General features: G+C 36.9%; 1 protein-coding gene across 2 annotated transcripts in view; it reads left to right on the top strand.

Annotated features, from left to right (window-relative positions):
* The window catches only part of mRpS16 (mitochondrial ribosomal protein S16), a 56,850-nt gene extending 38,483 nt beyond the window's left edge, over window positions 1-18,367 (top strand). For both annotated transcript variants that reach the window (XM_090404139.1, XM_090404140.1), the window contains exon 3: window positions 17,696-18,367. In XM_090404139.1, the coding sequence (XP_090260265.1) occupies window positions 17,696-17,811 (116 nt within the window). In that variant the 3' untranslated portion in view covers window positions 17,812-18,367. The remainder of the gene's footprint in view (window positions 1-17,695) is intronic.
* Window positions 18,368-20,860: the final 2,493 nt, after the last annotated feature.

Raw genomic sequence — 20,860 nt, 5'->3', positions numbered from 1 at the left:
GTGGAATGGATTGCCAGAATTAGTTGCGAGTTCCCTGACAGTGAATGAGTTTAAGGAGAGGTATGATAGGTCTTGTGGGTATAATAGTTAGTTTGGGTCTCCCACGATGAGTCTCCAGACTCCATGGACATACCATATAATAATTATTATTATTATTACTTGATACATCCAAGGACTCATTGTGCGAGATTATTCTACTACACTACATACATCTCACTGTCTCCCTTACTGCTTAATTGTCTAACGATATTACTACTACCCACCACCACCAACAGTACTTGTCTGTAAGTTGTGTGTGTTCTCATGACTGATTTGCCTGTATGCAGGATGAAAACCCCCAAGTTTTTCCTAGTAAAAACCCTGCTACCTCTGTATGAGATCAGTTAATTCACTGTCAGTTGAAAAAGCCCATATCTGATGAGAATCGAATGTAGGTCTTTTCCAATTGGATGGGCATGATGTTCCGTTTTTTCTTCCAGTCGGACTATGGAGGCACTAAGGCTCGCATTTTATTTATAATTAATTTTTTTCTTGAAACACATTTTGTGTATTGGATTTCTTTATTTTTTAAGGTATCAAGCCTTGTGTAATGGTAGTTTTGAATTTAAGCTTTATTTTTGTGATTAAAATTTTATGATCATAATTCATATCTATTTTCTTTAAATTTTTCATTTTGGAATGATATTTTCTATTTTTTATGTTGACTATGATATAATCAATAGAGTTTTTAGTTCTGCCACCAGGTGAGGTTTATGTATTTTTCAACTTTCTCTGTGAAAAAAAAAAAAATCTTATTGTATTTCCAAATTACTTTGAAAAGAATGTTAAATTATTATTATTACAAGTACACCACTGATTTTCTGGCGCCCTTGGTTCCGAAGCCATTTAGCCAACCTTTTTTGGTTTGGCAAATAATTCATGAGTACATATCCCTGACCCACTAATTATATCTCTAGCATGTCTCTACCATTTGTACTGCATTAAATGAAATGCAATATGAATGGTTTTGACAATGAGGTTAATAGCAGAGAAAGCTAGGATAAAAAACAAAAACATATATACTTGCTTTGTTGATTTTCAGAAAGCATTTGACAGTATTGACCAGAAAGTGACATTAGCAGTTCTGGAATCCTAATAGCTATATTAAAAGATGTTTATCAGAATGCAGTTGCAGTAGTTAAAATAGGTGATGATTTGGGGAAATGGTTTAAAACAAGCAGAGGTACTAGACAGGGAGACCCAATATCACTAAGCATTTTCATCGCACATTTAGAAAGAGCAATGGACAAATTGAAGGAAGATGCCAAAGGAATATCTGCACACGGAATGAGAATTAACAATCTGAGATTTGCAGATGACATTGTTATTATTGAAGATGACGAAAGAGAACTACAAAAAACACTGAAACTGTTAAATGAGGAAGGGAAGAGATTTGGACTTGTTATGAACTTGGAAAAAAACAAAGACAATGGTATTTGGTGAGAAGAACATGAAACAAAAGATACAAGTGGATGGAACTGATATAGAAAATGTAGAAAATTCACATATTTGGGAAGTAAACTGACACATGACTTGGACTGTAAAAAAGAAATAAAAATCAGGATTGCAAAGGGAAGAACAAATCTAAAGGCCATGCATAACATCTGGAAAAGTAAAGTGATCAGTCTGCAAACAAAACTAAGAGTACTGGAAACATGCATCTTCAGTGGTGTACTGTGCGTATCTGAAACGTGGGTAATAACTAAAGAATCAAGAAAAAGAATTTTGGCATTTGAAAGAACTTGTTACAGAAAGATTCTAAGAATAGGATGGTACAGAAAATCACCAATGAAGAGCTCTATCAGAAGATATAACCAAAACAGAATCTAATGCATAAGATTATAAAACGGAAGCTGCAGTTATTTGGACACATCTGTAGAATGAGTGAGGACTGGAAGATAAAGACATTTATGTTTGGTATTTTGGATGGTTTAAACAGAAGAGGTAGATCATACAGAGAATGGATAGACGGTATAAAAGACTGGTGTGGAATGGGTGTACAAAAACTGCGACACTGTGCACTGGACAAAGAAAAGTGGAAAAAGATAGTGAAACAGGCATCAGACATCAACGGGCAGTGAGCCCATGGTTCGTGATGATGATGATGAATATGAATGGTGCAGGTGGATATGGACTTGTGCTAGATACCACTCCTGCCACCACTGTGAATTGATCCTTGCTTAACCCTTTAACTGCTGAGAACGTATTATTACTGGCTTGGAAATACAAGCCTGCTTTGCTGAACCCGTATATGTATTGTTGGTGGCCTCCCATATTCAGACAATTTTTTAGTATAGAAAGAATTGTCATAAGATATTCAAACTTTGCGGGTAGGTTCCTCCATCTATTGCCAATCAATTGAAGTTTATTTGACTTGGGTTTCTGTCCTTGTATGACATCTAAATAGAAAAATTTGAACTGGTGCAACTAATCATATGTAGTCATATGCTCTTTATATATTTTGATTAATTTCTACTTAAATTAATGTGTGTAATTTGCATAATCAAGTGGACACCCCTTGATTATGCAAATTTTATAAAACACTATTATTGCCATTTTTGTGAGTGAATTAAAAATGTATGATGCTGTCTGGACTTCTTACTTCAGCAACAATTTTAATTGATTTTATTTATAAATTTTTTGCAAAATTAATTCAGCACATGGGACAATGTCAGTAGAATATAAAATCAGCAGTTAAAGGGTTAAAAACCCTAGCTAGGGTTAAATGTAAGCAAAAGAACCTAAGAATCAACTAAAATCAAGAGATCACCTTCAAGTACAGATGTAAATACCATATTTGCCGGCCTATAAGATGCACCCCCTTTTTTCTACACATTTTTTAGGAAAAAACTTTATCACTGAATATTATAATGAATTTATAGTATTTCAAATATAAAGTAATAAGTAGATCTACTTTCAACAAATACCTAATCTCACTAGGAAAGAGTACCTACCTTTTAATCTTCTTTGTGAGAACCCAGAAATTCATCTCCAGAGCTAAATGAAGAGACACTTGAAACCTCTTTTAAATCAGAATCTGAATCCTCATACAACAAATTGTCCTCTGTACCATCCAGTGCATTACTAATGCCACACTTCTTAAATGATTTAACCACTGTCTCAGTTTTCACAGCATCCCATGAAGCTTTGACCCCACTCACACACTTGCGAAAAGCTAGGCCTGTTCCTTCTTCCTGATGGCATAACCTCAAAATCTGAAGACTGCATCCAGCTGTTCCACTTCTTCATAAATCCCTTAAATGGTTTATTAATACAAACATCTAAAGGTTGAGTTGAAGCTAACTAGTTAGACCTCCTGGAATTACAGCTAACTGAGTTTTCAATTCCTTGAGTTTATTTTTAGCATCTTCTGTTCTGTGAGAATGAAACTGATCCCATACTAGCAGGGCAGGCTTCTTCAATAGTCCGCCAGGGTACCTACACCAAATTTTATCTATCCATAAATTCATTCCTCCTCCATCCATCCAGCCTTTTGCATGAACATGTACAAACACTCTTTTAAGCAGTTTTTCTTTGGGTAGCATCTTCCTTTTAAAAATTAATAGTGGCGGCAATTTTGTCCCATAAGGCACAGCAGGATAAAACAACCGTGTAGTGAGTTTTTTCGTGCCCCGAAGTTTTAACAGTAACACCTTTTGTGCCCTTGGAATCTACAGTTTTGTTTGAGGGCATATCAAAGTCAACGGAACCTCGTCCATATTTCCTATTTGTGCAATTTCAAAATTTTCTTGTTTCCTTGTGTTAATGACGAATCGATGAAACTCAATAATTTTTTCTTCATATTCAGTTGGCATCTTTTGTGATATTTTTGTTTTAGTCCGCATATATAGCTGGTTTCTCTTCATGAATCTTGAACACCATGATGTTGATCCAGTAAAGTTGACGATCCCTCTGTTAGTGGCTATTGCTTTCACTGATGAATAATCATTTTTGTAGACACTGAAAGTCTTGCTTTTCTGTGGTCTAAAATCCAAGTATTCAGTTCTGGCCATTTTGCAGTTTTACTTTGTAGGTTATGTTTACTATGAGTTGCTTTTTTTGATCCTCTTCCTGATTCCGCCAAGTTCTTATCATTTTCTCAGTTGGGGGTGGCCCGAAATGCCTCTCTGTAGCCCTGTCTCCATGTTCTTTAGCATATGCAATCACACGTAGCTTGTATGCAATATTGTAGCAATGCCGATGTTTTTCAGCCACAATTTGCCAATCAGTTTAGAGAAAATTTAGCGGCAGAAGTTTATCACCATTCACAACAACATGCGCATCCACTGAACTCTACATAACTGGAATGCTCTCACACACCGCAATGAAGCAAGAAAGAAATCACGTAACTCGGAACAGAGAAAATTTCCAGAAATGAAAGTAATAAAAAACTGATCATCGGCGTATAAGACGCACCCTGTTTTTCAGACCTATTTTCAAAGAAAAAAAGTGTGTCTTATATGCCGGCAAATACAGTACTTAATCATTGACCCTCTCAAGTGGCCATGGAAATTAATTTTGTTAAGATTAAAGGAAGTGCTAGAAAATCAGTGGTGTACTATAATATTATTATTAAGTCTTTTGATTCCACAGAGTCAAAAGATTCATCACCAAAGGTCCCTGCTCTCAGACACCGGCTCATTGAACCACCTGAAACTCATTCACTGTTACAGCACTCACCAACCCTCAAGTAATGCATTCTACTCACCAACCACTCTTCATGAAAAAGAACCTGTTCTTTGCTCATACCCTCCTTATATAGCTTCCTGGTATGTCCTCTTATTCTGTTCACATCTCTTAACATTCGGTGTTAAATCTCTTCTACAGATCTCCCCAACTCATGTTCTCAATCACAATCTCATTCATCCTCCCATTTACTAGATTGTAAATGGCATTCTCTCAGTTTGTCTTCGTATCCAACACTGCTGATACCTGACACTGTAGTCAATGTCTTTTCTTGATCTTTTCCAAGAAATTTCCATCCCTTTGTTAACAGGTGAACAGATCTATGCACAGTAATGAGTATGCAGCCTCATCAAGACCTTATAATGGAACCATAACCTCTGTACTTCTGCATGTCAAGGTCCTTCTGATTATTGCTATAATCCATTATTATCCTCACAGTGTGATCCCTAAACTTCTCCATCCACCATCACTCTACATCTGTGATCTCCTCTGCTGCTTTAAGATTCTGAAGAATTGTTAATTCTTATTTAGTTTCTGGAGAGAAATAATTTTTTTTTCCAGAACACAATTGCAGATATCAGTAAAATGTCAGCATCCATTAGAGATGCTTTCCTAAAACACAAGTACTTAATATCAGTTTTCTTTAATATGGAAAAAGCATATGAAACTACTTGGAGGTTTGAAATATTGAAAGACCTCTACAACTTTGGTCATAGAGGGGGGGGAATCCTCTCTTTTTTATCAAGAACTTTATTTAACTGAACCTTCCAAGTCTGAGTAGAAACCACTTTCTCCCAACCATAACTGTATACCCAAAAGGTGGGAGCCCCACAAGGTTCATTCTTAAGTGTCACACTTTTTGTAATCAAAGTTAAGTAATGCCCACTGTCATTTATGCAACTTGAGGACCATAGAAAGACGGCTTCAGAAATCCATTGACCATGTTTCAAAATGGGTGCTTACAAATGGATTCTGATTTTCCCTGCATTAAACTGTGTAAATTTTTGCTTCAAATATGGTCTTCACCTCAAAACTAGGACAAACTAATCTCTTTTGCAACAGAAGCTGAGTTCTTGAGGTTCATATTGACAGAAGACCTGCAGTTCTTCCTTATATGTGCTAGCCATGTGAAAAGTGAACAATGAACTTCCTTTGCACCCTAGCTTCCACCTCCTCCTGGGTGCCAACAAAGGTGCTTTGCTCTAGCTCTGCTCATGTTGTGCACTTATTGGATTGAAACTTGATTGCAGGGTCTCAAGTTTATACCTCTGCCAGAGATACTATGCTGTGATGATTGAACCCTGTCCACCATCAAGCAGTTAGCATTCCAAACTTAACCAATTCTTTATGTTGCACAGACACCACCAAATACATTACTGCATGGCATTCCTGCACACCACAATGCAATCTTTGTGTAGGTTACTCAAATATTGCATTCCTCCTGCTGCTGTCTGCCAGCAATCCTTTCAATCTTATAGAACAGAATACTCTGTCTTCCCAGACAGCATAATATCTGCTCAGATCTCACTGGAATATAACAGCTTTACTGCTGAGCTGCAGCACCATAGAACTTTAATTACATAAACCACTTACAATTGCAATGCTACTGTCGTGACGTGTTCTCTTGACGTTCGAATCCGCCATCTTGCTAAAAGTCACTTTCATCAAATAAGGAAAACTAATTGCAAATTAATCACTGATCTAAGGGTAGAGAAATTTCTATTATACTGCGCCACTCTATCCTTAGATAAGTCTATATGAATTAGTAGGATTAATTCAAAATTAGTTAGCAGTCTTTTCACTCATTCAGGCCGATGGTATTTATTTTCTTTCCTTCTGGGATTCCCGCTAGATCCGAATTTTTGTGAACGGTGCAGTAAAAAGAAATTCAGGCAAACACAATATTTAAATTAACAAACAAAATATTTAATATATGGTTATTTGACGAATACATAAATTCCACTTCTAAATATGACAAACCAGTCAAGTCTAGTCAAACTTCTGGAATTTATTTATCTTACTTAAAAAAAAACACATCAACAAGACTTATCCACAATTATACTTAAAGCACTATCAAACGCACTTCAGAATTCTAGACTTCAATTATAGGGTACTTCATCTATCGTCGTTACCACTCATAAATCAATTAAAACGCTGTGAGGTTCCTTTAGGGCAAATCGGAAATAAGCCATAATTCTAGAATAGCCGGGTTTATTCAGAATTCTTCCTTAAACGTCCAGCTACTTATTTTACCCGATTGTAGCATTAATTTCCTTTCTATAATTACTGCTGATTTCACTTTCAGCTAACTATGAAATTCGTTTCTTCCTTGCTCACTTATAAAGATTATCCACTTAACTCCTACCCTAAGAACCTCTTATTTACTTCTACTTCTCTAGTTTATCCCCTTGCTACTTTTTACTTCCAAAATTCCGTTCCGACTCTCCTACTACGTATATATTTTCTCCTCTTCTTCTGGTCACGCTCCCTTCACTCGCGCTCGTTTATTTCACGCGTCTCTATGACAACCGATAAACGTAAACATTCTCGCGAATGTTACATTAGGTTATATAACTACATTCAGTTATTACATAACGTTAACTTTCATGAAAAGAATAAATAGAATATTTGCATTCCAATAAATGCGTAGTTAAATTACAAATATAAGTTCTTACAATATTGACAAAATAATAAATAAAACAGCTTAATAATATTTAATACAGAATCTATTTACCATTAAAACATTTCTTTGATTAAGCAATTAAATATTTGACATAATTAAGGTAGTTATATGATATCAATTACAATTTATGTTATTTACATCAAATATATTTACAAATATAGTTCTTGTGATGGAAAGTCATGTTGGATTCTGAATCAAACAACGTTTATTCTATTTTCTACATAATTAGAATCCAACACTACCAAATATGCATCATCTGCTCAGACTGGCATCTCTCTATAGGCAGTACGAAATCTGAACTCCAAAAACATCTGTGCTCTCTTGTATGCAATATTTCGGTTATGGAGGCTACATCTGGACATACGCTTCTGTTGGATTCCAAGCCATGTCACAATTAAAGGAAATAAGGCTGCAGATAGGTCAGCTTGTTTCTCAAGATACTACCATCTACCTCTCTCCTATGCTGACTGAGGCAGATAAGACAAAAATTTTATCCCAGTGGCCATCATCATTATGGAATAGAGAAACTAATAACAAGCTCTTTTGAGTCAGGCTTGAAATCAAGTTATGGCAGTCTAGTCTGTATAGGGATCATTCTTGGAGAGAGAGAGAGGGAGGAAGCACATGGAGTTGTTTTTTATCTGCATTTGTCAGTCACACAATCTGACAACTCTTTCCATTGAGGGGTGATGAATATCCCTATGTCATCGTGCACATTTTAATAATCTATCTGAGCTCTATACACTCAGACAGATTTTGTCTGATTCATCAAGTATAATTTTATGAATTTCTCTTCTTCAACCTTTTGGTTCTGTCCACTGCTGGACGAAGGTCTCCCCATGATTTTCCAGACCACTCGGTTTTCTGCATCTCCCATCCATCTCATTCCTGCAATTTGTTCCAGTTCATCCCTCCACATTCTTCTCGGTCTTCCTCTTTGTCTTGCTCCATCCATTGGTCTCCACTCTGTTGTTTTTCTAGTCCATCTCCCATCACTGCATCTGACAATATGGCCAGCCCATCTCCACTTAGCCTATTTAATGTATTTTACAATATCCATGACCCATGTTTGAGATCTTATCCAGGTCTTCCTATCTCTCAATGTTATTTTTAGCATACTTCTCTCAATGCAATGTTGTGTTGTTCTCAGCTTTTTGTTTAGAGCTTCTATTAAAGTCCATGTTTCTCCCGTATGTTAGGACAGGAAGTATGCACTGGTCGAAAGTTTTCCTTTTTAGACTCATAGGGATGTCACTTCTGAATATGTCTCTCATTTTCCCATAAGCCATCCACCCAAGGTGAATTCTTCATTCAATCTGTTTTCTTTGGCAATCCTCAAAGGATAACAATTGGCCCAAATATACATATGAAGTAACTTGTTCTATTTCATGGTTTTCAACTTTGTCAGTTCTATGGTTTATGTATTTATTCCTCATTATTTTGGTTTTTTCTCTATTTATTTTTAATCCAATTATTCTGGAGGCTTCATTTAGCTGATTTAGCCTCTCTTCCAGATCTTCAAGATTATCTGCTATTAAAAATTTAATTACAGCAGTTGCATTATTGTAAATATGTTTTAGTGTTTCAATATATGGTTTCTCAGTTCCCTGGGTTTCAAGTGCTTTTAGTGTTGCAGATGCTTTAACTGAATCAAATGCTTTTTCGTAGTCTATGTAGGCCAGACATAAAGGTTTATTGTATTCAATGAGCTGTCTTAATGTGTGAATATGGTCCAAAGTATTGTACTTCTTTCTAAATCCAGCTTGTTCACAGGATTTGCATTCCCTCTAGTTTAGATTTTATTCTATTATTTATAACTTTTGTGAAGACTTTATATATGGTGGGGAGTAGGCTTATAGGTCTGTAGTTTTTAATTTCTTCCTTATTGCCCTTTTTAAAAATTAATATTAGAATAATTAATTGTTCTAATATTAATAATTAATTGTTCCAATTTTTTGGAATTTTTTTCTGTTTTAGGCATTTATTAAAGAGTTTAGTCAGCTGTTTGATGACAGGGCTTTCTCCCAGTTTTAAGAAGTCTACTATAATTCCATCTTCTCCTGGGTCCTTTTCTTTCTTCATTTCCACTTCACCTTGTAAGATCTCAGGGGCATCATGTTCTTCCTCACTCGAGTTATCCATATGATTCTTGGATGTCTCGGTCTTTGTCTTCATAGAGATCAATATAAAATTCCTGATTTCTGTAGATTATTGCATCTCTATTTTTTTATAAGTTCACCATTTTTTCCTCTTACAGCAGCTATTTCCTTTGTTCCAGCTGATAATATTTGTCTTAGGACCTTCATATTACTATTGTTTTCTATTGTTTCTTTAATTTTCCTAGTATTATACGATCTAATTTCATGTTCATCCTTTTACGTATCGTTTTACAAATTTCCACATATTCTATTTTATTGGTGTCATTCAAATCTCCTTCTTTTCTTCATCAGATCTAAGGTTTCTTGTCTTAGTTGTTCCTCTCTTTGATGCCTTTTTACACCTCCTATTTCTAGTGCACAATTCAAGTTAGATTTTGTTAAGATTTCATTAGCATCATTGATGGTAGTAACTGTATTTAACTTTTTTAGTTAATTTTTGAGTGATTCTCTATAACACCTTTTATTGTGGTAGAGCCCTTACTAGTCTGTGGTCACTTCCTGTATTAAATATATTAAGCACTTCGGTATTATTTATTATATATCTTCTGTTGAAGAGGATAAAGAGCATCAAGGGCGGGTGCGGTTAGAGAAGCGAGTCCAGCAGGTGGAGAGGATGTTGCAAGTGGGAACACTGAATGTTCGGCATGACTGGAAGGGGAAGAGAGGTGGCAGACATGATGAGGAAGAGGAAGTTGGACATTTTATGTGTGCATGAGACAAGGTGGAAGAGAGGAAAGGAAAAGGAACTGGGAGATGGATATAAATTGTTCTACTCTGGAGCGAATAACGAGAGAAGAAATGGTGTAGGAATTGTGGTGTGTGGCAGAATGAAGGGTGAAGTACTGGAAGTGGGTAGAAGGAACGACAGGATCATGTGAATGAAATTGGGTCTTGGAGAAGAGCAGGTGGTCGTATTATGTATATATGTTGAACATAGAAAATATACAAGTTGGTTGTACAGCAGAGGAGAAAGATGAGTTCTGGAACGTGTTAGACGAAGAAATGAGGGAATTGGAAGAAAATGAGATGGTGATTGTCGGAGGAGACTTGAACGGACACATAGGAAGACAGAATAGAGACTGTGAAAGGGTGCATGGTGGCCACGGAGTGGAAATGATGAACCAGGAAGGAGAGAGGGTTGTGGACTTTGCAGTAGCGTTTGATCTGGCAATTGCGAACTCGTTTTTCTACAAGAGGAAAGAACATTTGATAACATTTAGGAGTGGTAACAACAGTTCACAAATTGACTACATTTTGACTAGAAGAAAACATCTTAAGGTTGTGACAAATTGTAAAGTAATTCCAACAGATCAAGTAGCACAGCAACACCGACTGCTGTGCGCAGACTTTAAAATAAGATCGAAGATAAGAACCTCTGGATGCCATGGGATGAAGACAATTAAGTGGTTTCGCTTAAAAGAGGAGAGTGTGAGGAATCGTTTTAGGGAGAGGATGTTAGAGAGGATTTCAGATGGACTGGAAAGTGTACAAGATTGGTGGAAACATAATTCAAAAGTAATCCTGAGCTGTGCAATCGAGGTGCTTGGTGAGGCTTCTTGCTTTCTCTCTCTGTACACCTCTCTGTCCTCTTCCACTCTTGACTCATCCCACTTCTGCTTTGCCTTCCTCTTAGCTGTCACTGCCACTTGTACATTATTATTCCACCACCAACCCTCCTTCTGCTCTCTAATCTTTCCAGATGTCTCGCCAAGCACCTCGATTGCACAGCTCAGGATTACTTTTGAATTATTTTCTCTGTCCTTCCTTTGTTTAGAAACAAAGGAAGGACAGAGAAAAATTTACCAACTAGCAAAATGTAGAAATAAAGCAGCAATGGACATCTTACATGTGAGGCAGATCAAAGACGCTGAAGGAAGAGTATTATGGAGGGATGTGGACATAAGAAACAGATGGAAAATATACTTTGAGGGACTTTTGAATGAGGAAAATGCAAGGCCTCACAGAGGAGATGGGCAGCCTACTGAGGGGATGGTGCAGAACATCAGTAGAGTGGAAGTGATGGAGGCCATGAAGAGGATGAGGAATGAAAAATCGGTGGGCCCCAACAGAATTCCAGTGGAGGCATGGAAGGCACTGGGGGAAGAGGGAATTGACCTGCTGTGGGACCTGTTCATGAAAGTTTGCCAACAGGAAAATATACCCAAGGAATGGAGGTAGAGTACTCTTGTTCCCATCTACATGGGTAAAGGGGATGCACAAGACTGTAAAAATTACAGAGGAATAAAGTTGATGTCCCACACAATGAAAATCCTAGAAAGGGTTCTTGATGGAAGATTGAGGAAGAAGGTGTAGATTGCAAAGGAACAATTTGGCTTCATGTCTGGTAGATTATCAACAGATGCCATCTTTGGGTTACGGCAGATGATGGAAAGGTTTCTAGAGAAACAATGGGAGCTACATCTGGCATTTATTGATCTGGAGAAAGCATACAATAGAGTGCCAAGGCAAGAAGTCTGGAGGTGTCTGAGGGAGAAGAAGGTTCCGGAGAAATATGTCGGGTTGGTGCCGGAGATGTACAGAAATGTGAAGACAAGTGCTCGGACCAGTCTGGGACAGACAGAAAGTTTTCAAGTAACAGTTGGCTTGCATCAAGGGTCAGCATTAAGTCCGTTTCTGTTTAATATTGTGATGGAGGTGGTAACAGAGGAGGTGAGAGAAAATGCACCTTGGACAATGTTGTATGCCGATGACATCTTGCTGTGTGCAGATTCAAGAGAAGAAGTGGGAACTAAATTGGAAAGATGGAGAAGTACTGGAAGAGAGAGAGGTATGAGACTGAGCAGAAGTAAGGCAGAGTATATGTGTTGCACAGTGGGCTGCAGACAGGAGAAAGATCTGGAGCTGGAAGGAAATGTCATCAGGAAGGTGAGAGACTTTAGATACTTAGGTTCAACAGTGGAAGAGGATGGAGGAGCTGAGAAGGAAGTGGGTTGGAGGAACTGGAGGGAGATGGCTGGAGTGTTATGCGATATTAGGGTGCCGATCAATCTGAAAGGCAAAATCTATAGGACAGTAGTAAGGCCAGCTATGACATATGCTATAGAAACTGTGGCCCTGAGGAAAAATAACATCAGTAGGATGGAAGTAGCAGAGATGAGAATGCTTAGGTGGATGTGCGACATGACCAGAAAGGATCGTCTGAGAAATGACTGTGTCAGGGGAACAGTGAAAGTTACGAACTTAGGAGCGAAAATACAGGAGGCAAGGGTGAGATGGTTTGGTCATGTGACGAGGAGGGAGGACAAATATGTGGGAAGAAGGGTCATGCAGACGGATGTGCAAGGAAGGCGGAAGCATGGGCCGCCAAAGAAGAGATGGAGGGAGCTGGTAGAAGAGGACTTGAGGATGAAGAACTCGGATGTGGTGACAGCCCAAGACAGGAAGGTGTGGAGGAGACTCATTATCAACAGTGACCCCACTTAAGTGGGAGAAGCTGCAGAAGAAGAAGAAGTAGTCTGTGGTCACTTCCTGTATTAAATCTATTAAGCACTTCGGTATTATTTATTATATATCTTCTCTTGAAAAGAATGAAGTCTATTATGCGGATAAAAATCCTATGTTGTTATATAGCCAGTAAGTGAAACTCAAGATCGAGAACTACGATCTATATGAGTTTCAATGCCGAAAAACTATCGGCGAAGGCAATTCGCCGATAGTTTCAACCTTTTTTGAGGTCTCATCAGTGAGTAGGTAGACCTGGAAGATATCAAAGCTTAGTGAAAAGAACTTGCATACCTTCACTATACGAATGCCATAAAGGTGTGCTTGTATTTTGTAATTAAAATGAAAAGCCAAATGGCTAGTTTTCTGGCAACTTAATAGAAATTAAGCGGATAAAAATCCTATGTTGTTATATAGCCAGTAAGTGAAACTCAAGATCGAGAACCGGTCTGGGTAGTGACCTCCCCTCATAATGTAATGACAGTATTACATCTCTTAGGAGCTGTGTTTTACATTATGAGAGAATATCAAGAATAGTGAGGGAGCTTGCTCCACCTTTGCTTCGAATTGCCTTCGCCGATAGTTTTTCGGCATTGAAACTCATATAAATCATAGTTCTCGATCTTGAGTTTCACTTACTGGCTATATAACAACATAGGATTTTTATCCGCTTAATTTCTATTAAGTTGCCAGAAAACTAGCCGTTTGGCTTTTCATTTTAATTACAGAATGAAGTCTATTTCATTGTCCATTTGGGTTTCTCCAAGTCCATTTTTGGTTGATTTTCTTCTTGAAAAAGTTGTTCATAATAAAGAGGTCATTTTCTTCTGTAAATTCATAAGTCTTTCTCCTCTTTCATTCCTCTGTTCAAATCCAAATTTACCGAAGGAGTTCAGATATCATCTCTGCTTCTAATCTTGGAATTAAAGTCACCCATTTTAATTATGTAGAATTCTTTAGAATTATTTAATGTGGATTCTACATTAAATTTCTATAGAGCATTAATATTTATAATCATACATTGTGTGTGTATAAGTTTTATTTATAGAATATACATTCTATTGCATTGGACACATTGCAAAAGTGGCCAAATCAGCTCATCAAATCACTTGGTTGCTGAAGAATACGTTGACAAGCAGAGACAAGCAGGTTATTGTTCCTCTGTATCAAGCCTTGATAAGACCCCATCTAGACTACTGTGCTCAGATTTGGTCACCTAGGTTTCTTCTTGATGGGGAGGAGGTGGAGAGGATCCAGAGGTGAGTGACCAAGATGATAGCAGGTCTGTGGAATGAACCGTATGAGAACAGGTTGAGGATTTGTGGGTTGCAAAAATTGGTTGATAGGCGGAGGAGGGGAGATATGATTGAGACATTCAAATTACTGAAGGGTTTCTATAAAATTAATTCAGAAGATATTTTTGAGAACAGGGCTGGTTGTGGGAGGACTAGGGGACATCCATGGAAACTGGGCAAAAGTGTGGTTAGTAAAGGTGTTAGAGCTGGGTTCTTTACTTTTAGAGTAGTGAATGAGTGGAATGCGCTCCCTGAGTCTGTGGTGGATGCTGTGACAGTGAATGAGTTTAAGGCGAGGTATGATAGATACTGTATGAATGTCAAATAGTTGTGATGAATATGATTTGGGGCCTCCCTCGATGAGTCTAATGACTCCCTGGAGTTGCCCGTAATAATAGTAATATACATCTTGTATATATACAGGGTGGTTCAAAATTCCACGTACAAACTTTGAGGGGGGGGGAGGTAGAGAACATCAAAATCAACCATATTCACATAGGCAAGCATGACCAGAAACACCACCGGAAGGCGCTAACAGGGACACAAAGATACAGAAATAACACGAGGCAGTGAGTAATGTAAAAAAACTTTATTAGACGTAACTGAACAGTTCTATAGTAGTTGGATACATAATATGGTAAACAAGGTGCATGTCTACCATCTCAGTGTTCGTAAAATGATGCATGTTCTTCGTACGGCGTCAAAAGCTTGAACGAGGAAGCCCCAATTGCTCGCCTGGAGCGTTGCCGAACAGTGCACCTATCACTTTCGGGTGGCATTTCCGGTCATGCTTTCCTATGTGAATATGGTTGATTTTGATGTTCTCTACCTCCCCTCAAAGTTTGTACGTGGAATTTTGAACCACCCTGTAGATCCAAGTTTTTAATACCTGGTTGTTTATTCACACATTTATAGTGTTTTTTATACGCTGCTTCTACACCTATTCATGTGCTGGATCAAATACTGGTTTTTTGTTATTTATTTGCCCGTTACCTATATTACCTTGTGTACTGCTCTAACCTTGATATTGGTGCAGTATGACCTTTGTTTTCCTTATGTAAGTGAACCTCAAACAAACCCATTCTTTAGAGGTTTCTCACCTGCTATTTACTCAGCATATCATCTTAGTTTAACAGATTTCAAAACCTTACCATTTAGACAGTGATTCAGATTCTCCCGTAAGGCTGTAATATCTCTCCACTCCTCTCGAAGTTTGCATAATGTACAAACAACTGATTTTTACTTAAGTTAGATGAGCAGTAGTAGAATGGTGATAAAATTATCTAGGAGGAATGTAGTTAAGAACATACTTCTCTTTCTCATTTATTCCATCTGTCCGTGTCCTCTGGAACAGCTTTCCTCATGAAGTGTTTTCCAGCAACTACAACCTCTAACTCTTCATGAAAAATGTCAATAGATTTCTTTTTTTTCCATTCCTTACCTGCATTTTACATTGCACTGACTATAGGTTCTACCTTTTACTGTATAATTCAGACAATCAAATTCCACGTGATTGGAGCACACCTCTCATTGTACTCATCTATAAAAAGGGAAGTTAGACTAAAGTGAGAATTAAAGAGCAGTTTCCTTACTGAGTATTCTGGTTAAGATATAAGTATATTTGAAGAAGAGTGAGAAAATTTGTTTATTTATTCATATGGAGTTTCCTCCCTTTTCTCCCCCGTCCCTATTGGGGCGAGTTGAGCCCCCCTCATAGGGGTTAAGTATTTATGGCTGTAGATCCGTGTGTTCATGAGGGTGGTTTGCCTGCTTGTGGGATGAAAAACCCCAGATAAACTGGGGGGGGAAACCCTGCTGTCCACGGCCAAGGCCGGCTAACTTGGCTATGGCTGAGGAAGATCCTTAAGCTCCTCATGTTGACGACAGGAATTGAACCCAGGACACTCCTTCCCCAGGCATATAGTTGCGAAGTGCAAAGCCACTTGGCTAACTGCACGGACAGAAAATTTGTTGAAAAGAAACTTAGGAAGAATAAGCTGGGTTCAAACTAGTGGTTGTTATCAGGATCAGATTTTTACTTTTAACACCAAGAATGTTTGAGAATATAACAAGGATTTGTATTTGCTTTGTGAATCTGGAAAACACGTATATGGTTCTGAGAGATACTATTCGGAGTTTTACAGTTATGTGGTGTGAGTCGGATATGACAGAGTAAGTTTTAAGTCGGTAGTTACAATGGAGGATGTCTTTTGTAAAATCAGGTAGAAGGCAAAGTTTAATTTCTGCAGTACTATTGAAGTATGAATCACATAAGCAATGTGCTATTTAACTTTATATTGAACTTAATTCTTTTTTCAGTGTGCAGATGATGTTATTATTTCTAAATAAATATACTTCATGCTTTTAGGATTTTTTAACTAAATTGAAAAAAGTTGCAATATATTTGGGATGAAAATCCACAATAAAAAGTTTAAAATTTTTAAAAAAAGGCAAGAAAGGGAAAAACATCAACTGCATCATTCTATATGGTGAACTTATAGAGCCTGTTACAAATATTTTAGTGGTGATTAACATAGATTGCAAACATGAAAACAGATTATAGAATAAGCAAAGCTTACATTGGGGAGTTAGTTGAATAGATTTATATTGAATAAGAGAGAAGTTAAGGAAAATAATAAATAAACAGGTTAATTCATTCGAAAATAATATATACTCAACCCACTTGGGTACATACCAGGAAATAGATTTAACTATAGATATGTAAGCAGACATAATGATAAAATAATTATACAGTAATGGAATGATACTTATGTTAGGAAAATATTTATTTGTAAAATTTTAGGCTAGGTTTCCTAGCATATGTCAATACAGTTGAAAAGAGATAAATACAAGAAGAATAGCACTTAAAATTGCAAGTGTGTGACAGCATGCTATCAACTGCAGGGGGATAATTCCATCTATAAATTATTAGAATTCAGAGAAATAAATTTAAATCATTACATTAAGAAACAGGAATGAGAAGTGTTACTTAAGATGACATCCCAAAATTGGGAAGGTTTATTTATGAATTCATTGGAACAAAACTCAAGTCCTACATAAAAGTTATTTTATTCTGGAAAGATTATATCAAGAAAGTTGTGAAACTCACATTCGCAGTCTAAACCTTAATTTAAAAAAATTATTGGATGCCAGCAATAATGATTCACACTGGACTTCTGTTTCCAAACATTTTTGAGTTCATTATATTGTTACATTGTTATTCACTCAATTTGTTCCTTAATTAATTTTGGCTAAAAATATTTAGTTCCTTTTCAGTTTAGAAAAGTTTTAGAAATATGTGCAGTTTATTTATATTTGAATATGATTTAAAGTACATTATATGTATGCCTTACAAATATGAAACTTATTAGGGTATTCTGGACTGCTTCCAATTCATCCACGGTCTTACATGAGGGCATGGAGAAATCGTAAAATGCAACTAGAAGTAGAAGCAAAAGAAAAGGTGGCATCAGAGGAGCTACAATAAATTCCAAATTTACTTGCTCTGATAATGTTATGAAAGATGAGATATGCACTTGTATAACAGAAAAAAATTCTATATAAGTTCTTTAAATGTGTGTTTAAGAATCTATGGTCTGAATGAAGTCTACATTAGTTACTAAACTGACTTAAAACATTAGTCTCTTCAAAACAGGACTAGTAATGTTATAGATATAACATAAATAGTAATCATTACTTATTTATTCATTTGCTCTATAATAGTGGAAATTGATTGGTATATTAGTGATATTATAGAGGTATACATGAAATATATCTTTGTTAGAGCAAGAATTCCAAGTAACATTTATTGTTATATATGTAGTCTCTTTTCATTTATGCCATTTTAATAATTTTTTCAGAGTGTTTATTTGATTTTAATGAAGCATGAATATATGAGGGGTGCACATTAGATTATTATGAGGATGTATGAAAAGAAGGTAACAGGCACTCTTATGTGAAGCAGTTTATTCTGAAATAACAAATGCATAAACATTCATTATTTCAGAATAAATAGCCCGACCCAGATGTACCGATACTAAGGTAATGTAGAAGTCATATCACCATATACCGGTTGCCAAAAGGTGTCAACACCTTATTATTAAAATTCTCTGGATTAGAGATAGTTGATGGAAGTTTTTTCACTTGGCTATGCTACCAATTATATATTTGGTTTAATCCTTTATTCAAGTGTAAGCAAGTTTGCACCTGAAGTATTTTCAGGGCTGGGGCAACTCGTGGCAAAGGTGTATAAGTTCTGATCACTTGCCTTAGTATCTCATAATGCAAAGCACATCTCCTTTCATTGGGCTCCCACTGGCGAGACCTCAATAAAGGTCAAAACTGGTCTGGCTAGTGACCTTTCCCTTAATGCATAGCACTATACATGTCTGCAAGGAGATGTGCTTTGCACTATGGAATACCAAGGCAAGTGATCAGAACTTATACCACCTTTACCACGAGTTGCCTCAGTCCTGAAAATACTTCAGGTGCAAACTTTGTTTGCTTACACTTGGATAAAGGATTAAACCAAATATATAATTGGTAGCATAGCCAAGTGAAAAAATTTCTACCATCATCAACTATCTCTAATCCAGAGAGTTTTAATAATAAGGTGTTGACACCTTTTGGTAACTGGTATATGATGATATGACTTCTGCATTACTTCCACCTTAGTATCACCACCTCTGGGTCGGGCTCCCACTGATGAGACCTCAATAAAGGTCAAAACCGGTCTGGGTAGTGACCTTTCCCTTAATGCATAGCAGTATACATGTCTGCAATGAGATGTGCTTTGCATTATGGGATACTAAGGCAAGTGATGTGAAGTCATACCACCTTTACCACGAGTTGCCCCAGTCCTGAAAATACTTCAGGTGCAAACTTTGTTTGCTTACGCTTGGATAAAGGATTAAACCAAATATATAATCACCTTTGGTGATTTCGATTAGTTAATGTGTCTCTCTCTCGTCTCTGATTATGGAATCTGCATTACAACAATGGTTGTAATGCAGATGGCTGGATATATATTTGGATTGCTGCTCTTTGTTGCACATCTGTCCTGGCAGGATAAGAAAATAAATTGCTTCAGCCCTTCTGTGGGTGACAGGGAATTTCTTCCAGTGAAGTACTCTAACCATTCAGAAATTAGATCATGACCATATTTCCAATTATCCTACCACCTCTTGCACTGATGATACAATAGTGGAACAGATGTGTTTTCACACATAACATGTGTGCTTGCCTAATTTTGTTGAGATGTGTGGGCGGAATTTAAATGTTAATACAGTGGGTCTCTTGTAGCAGACTCATAGGGATTGCAGGCTAGTTTGATATAGTAAACATCCTTTAATTAGTACTGTGCTTACAGAGATTTTTTTATAACGAGTGAGTTTGTTATGAGGGTGTTTGCTATAGGAAGAGTTCACCTTCTTGATATTTATTTTCTATGTTCTTGCCAAAATCCTCCCATGACGTTTGTTTAGCTAGTTTTACACACTGTTTAGCTTTCTTACATTTGTCTCTGTATTCTCTAAGAGCACATGCTGATTTATTTGCCAGGAACTTTTGATATGCTTTCTTCTTTAACTTCCTGTGTCCACCATGGAGTTCTAATTTTTCTATCCTTGCAGACAGCTTCACCACATGCCTCTCTAGCTGAATCAATCAGGGTTTTCTTCAAGGCTTGCCACTGAATCTCCAAGGTTGGGTTCCTGTTCTCAAACTCTTTCATTTTTCCTTCAATAATCTTTGTGTATTTTAGTCTACAGTTCCCATCTGAGAGCTGCTCAACTTTTATTCGCTTTAAAACTTTCTTACATGTTATTCTTTTCAATATGAAATTCAATTTTATCCTGCTCAAGACTAAATAGTGATCACTTCCAATTTCAAATCCTCTGTACACTCTGGTGTCCTGCACCAGGGAGAAAACAACACTATCAACAATAGCATAGTCAATGAGACTTTTCTTATTCCTTGCCTATTCTCTCCATGTTAATTTGTGCACATTTTTATTTTTATGTTGGAACATGGTGTTAGTAATAACCAGTCCATTTCCTGAGCAGAAATCGAACAGGTATTTGTCATTATTATTAGCTTTGCTCTTTTCTCCAAATTTTCCCAAAATATTTTTGTATGTCTGACAATCACTTCCAACTCTGCTATTTAGATCCCCAACAAGGACCAACTTTTCCTTTTTCATTGTGTCAGTAGCTTTCTCTAGAGCCTCAAAAAATTCCTCCACTTCTACCTTAGTAGAACCTTCTGTGGGACCATAGGCACAAATAAGTCTCATTGTCCAGTTCCCCATTTTGATATTTGCCCAAATCACTCTACTTGACACTGCATGCCATTCAAGAAGATTAGACTCTTTTTGTGTTGAATACTATGGCTACTCTTTCTTTTCCTGGGTTGTCATTGCCTGAATATAACATTTTGTATTTATTGCTCAGAAAGATCTCCCTAGTTTTTGTCTTTTTTGTTTCAGTCACTCCTATTATGTCGATCGGTACTTATCTAATTCCTCAGCTAGCTCCATT

The sequence above is a fragment of the Typopeltis vanoorti genome, chromosome 14 (genome assembly GCF_054136105.1).
Source record: "Typopeltis vanoorti isolate ZY-2024b chromosome 14, IOZ_Tvanoo_1.0, whole genome shotgun sequence".
Taxonomy (NCBI): Eukaryota; Metazoa; Arthropoda; class Arachnida; order Uropygi; family Thelyphonidae; genus Typopeltis; species Typopeltis vanoorti.
Note: the sequence above shows the minus strand (reverse complement) of the source record. Positions and strands in the feature narration are given on the sequence as shown.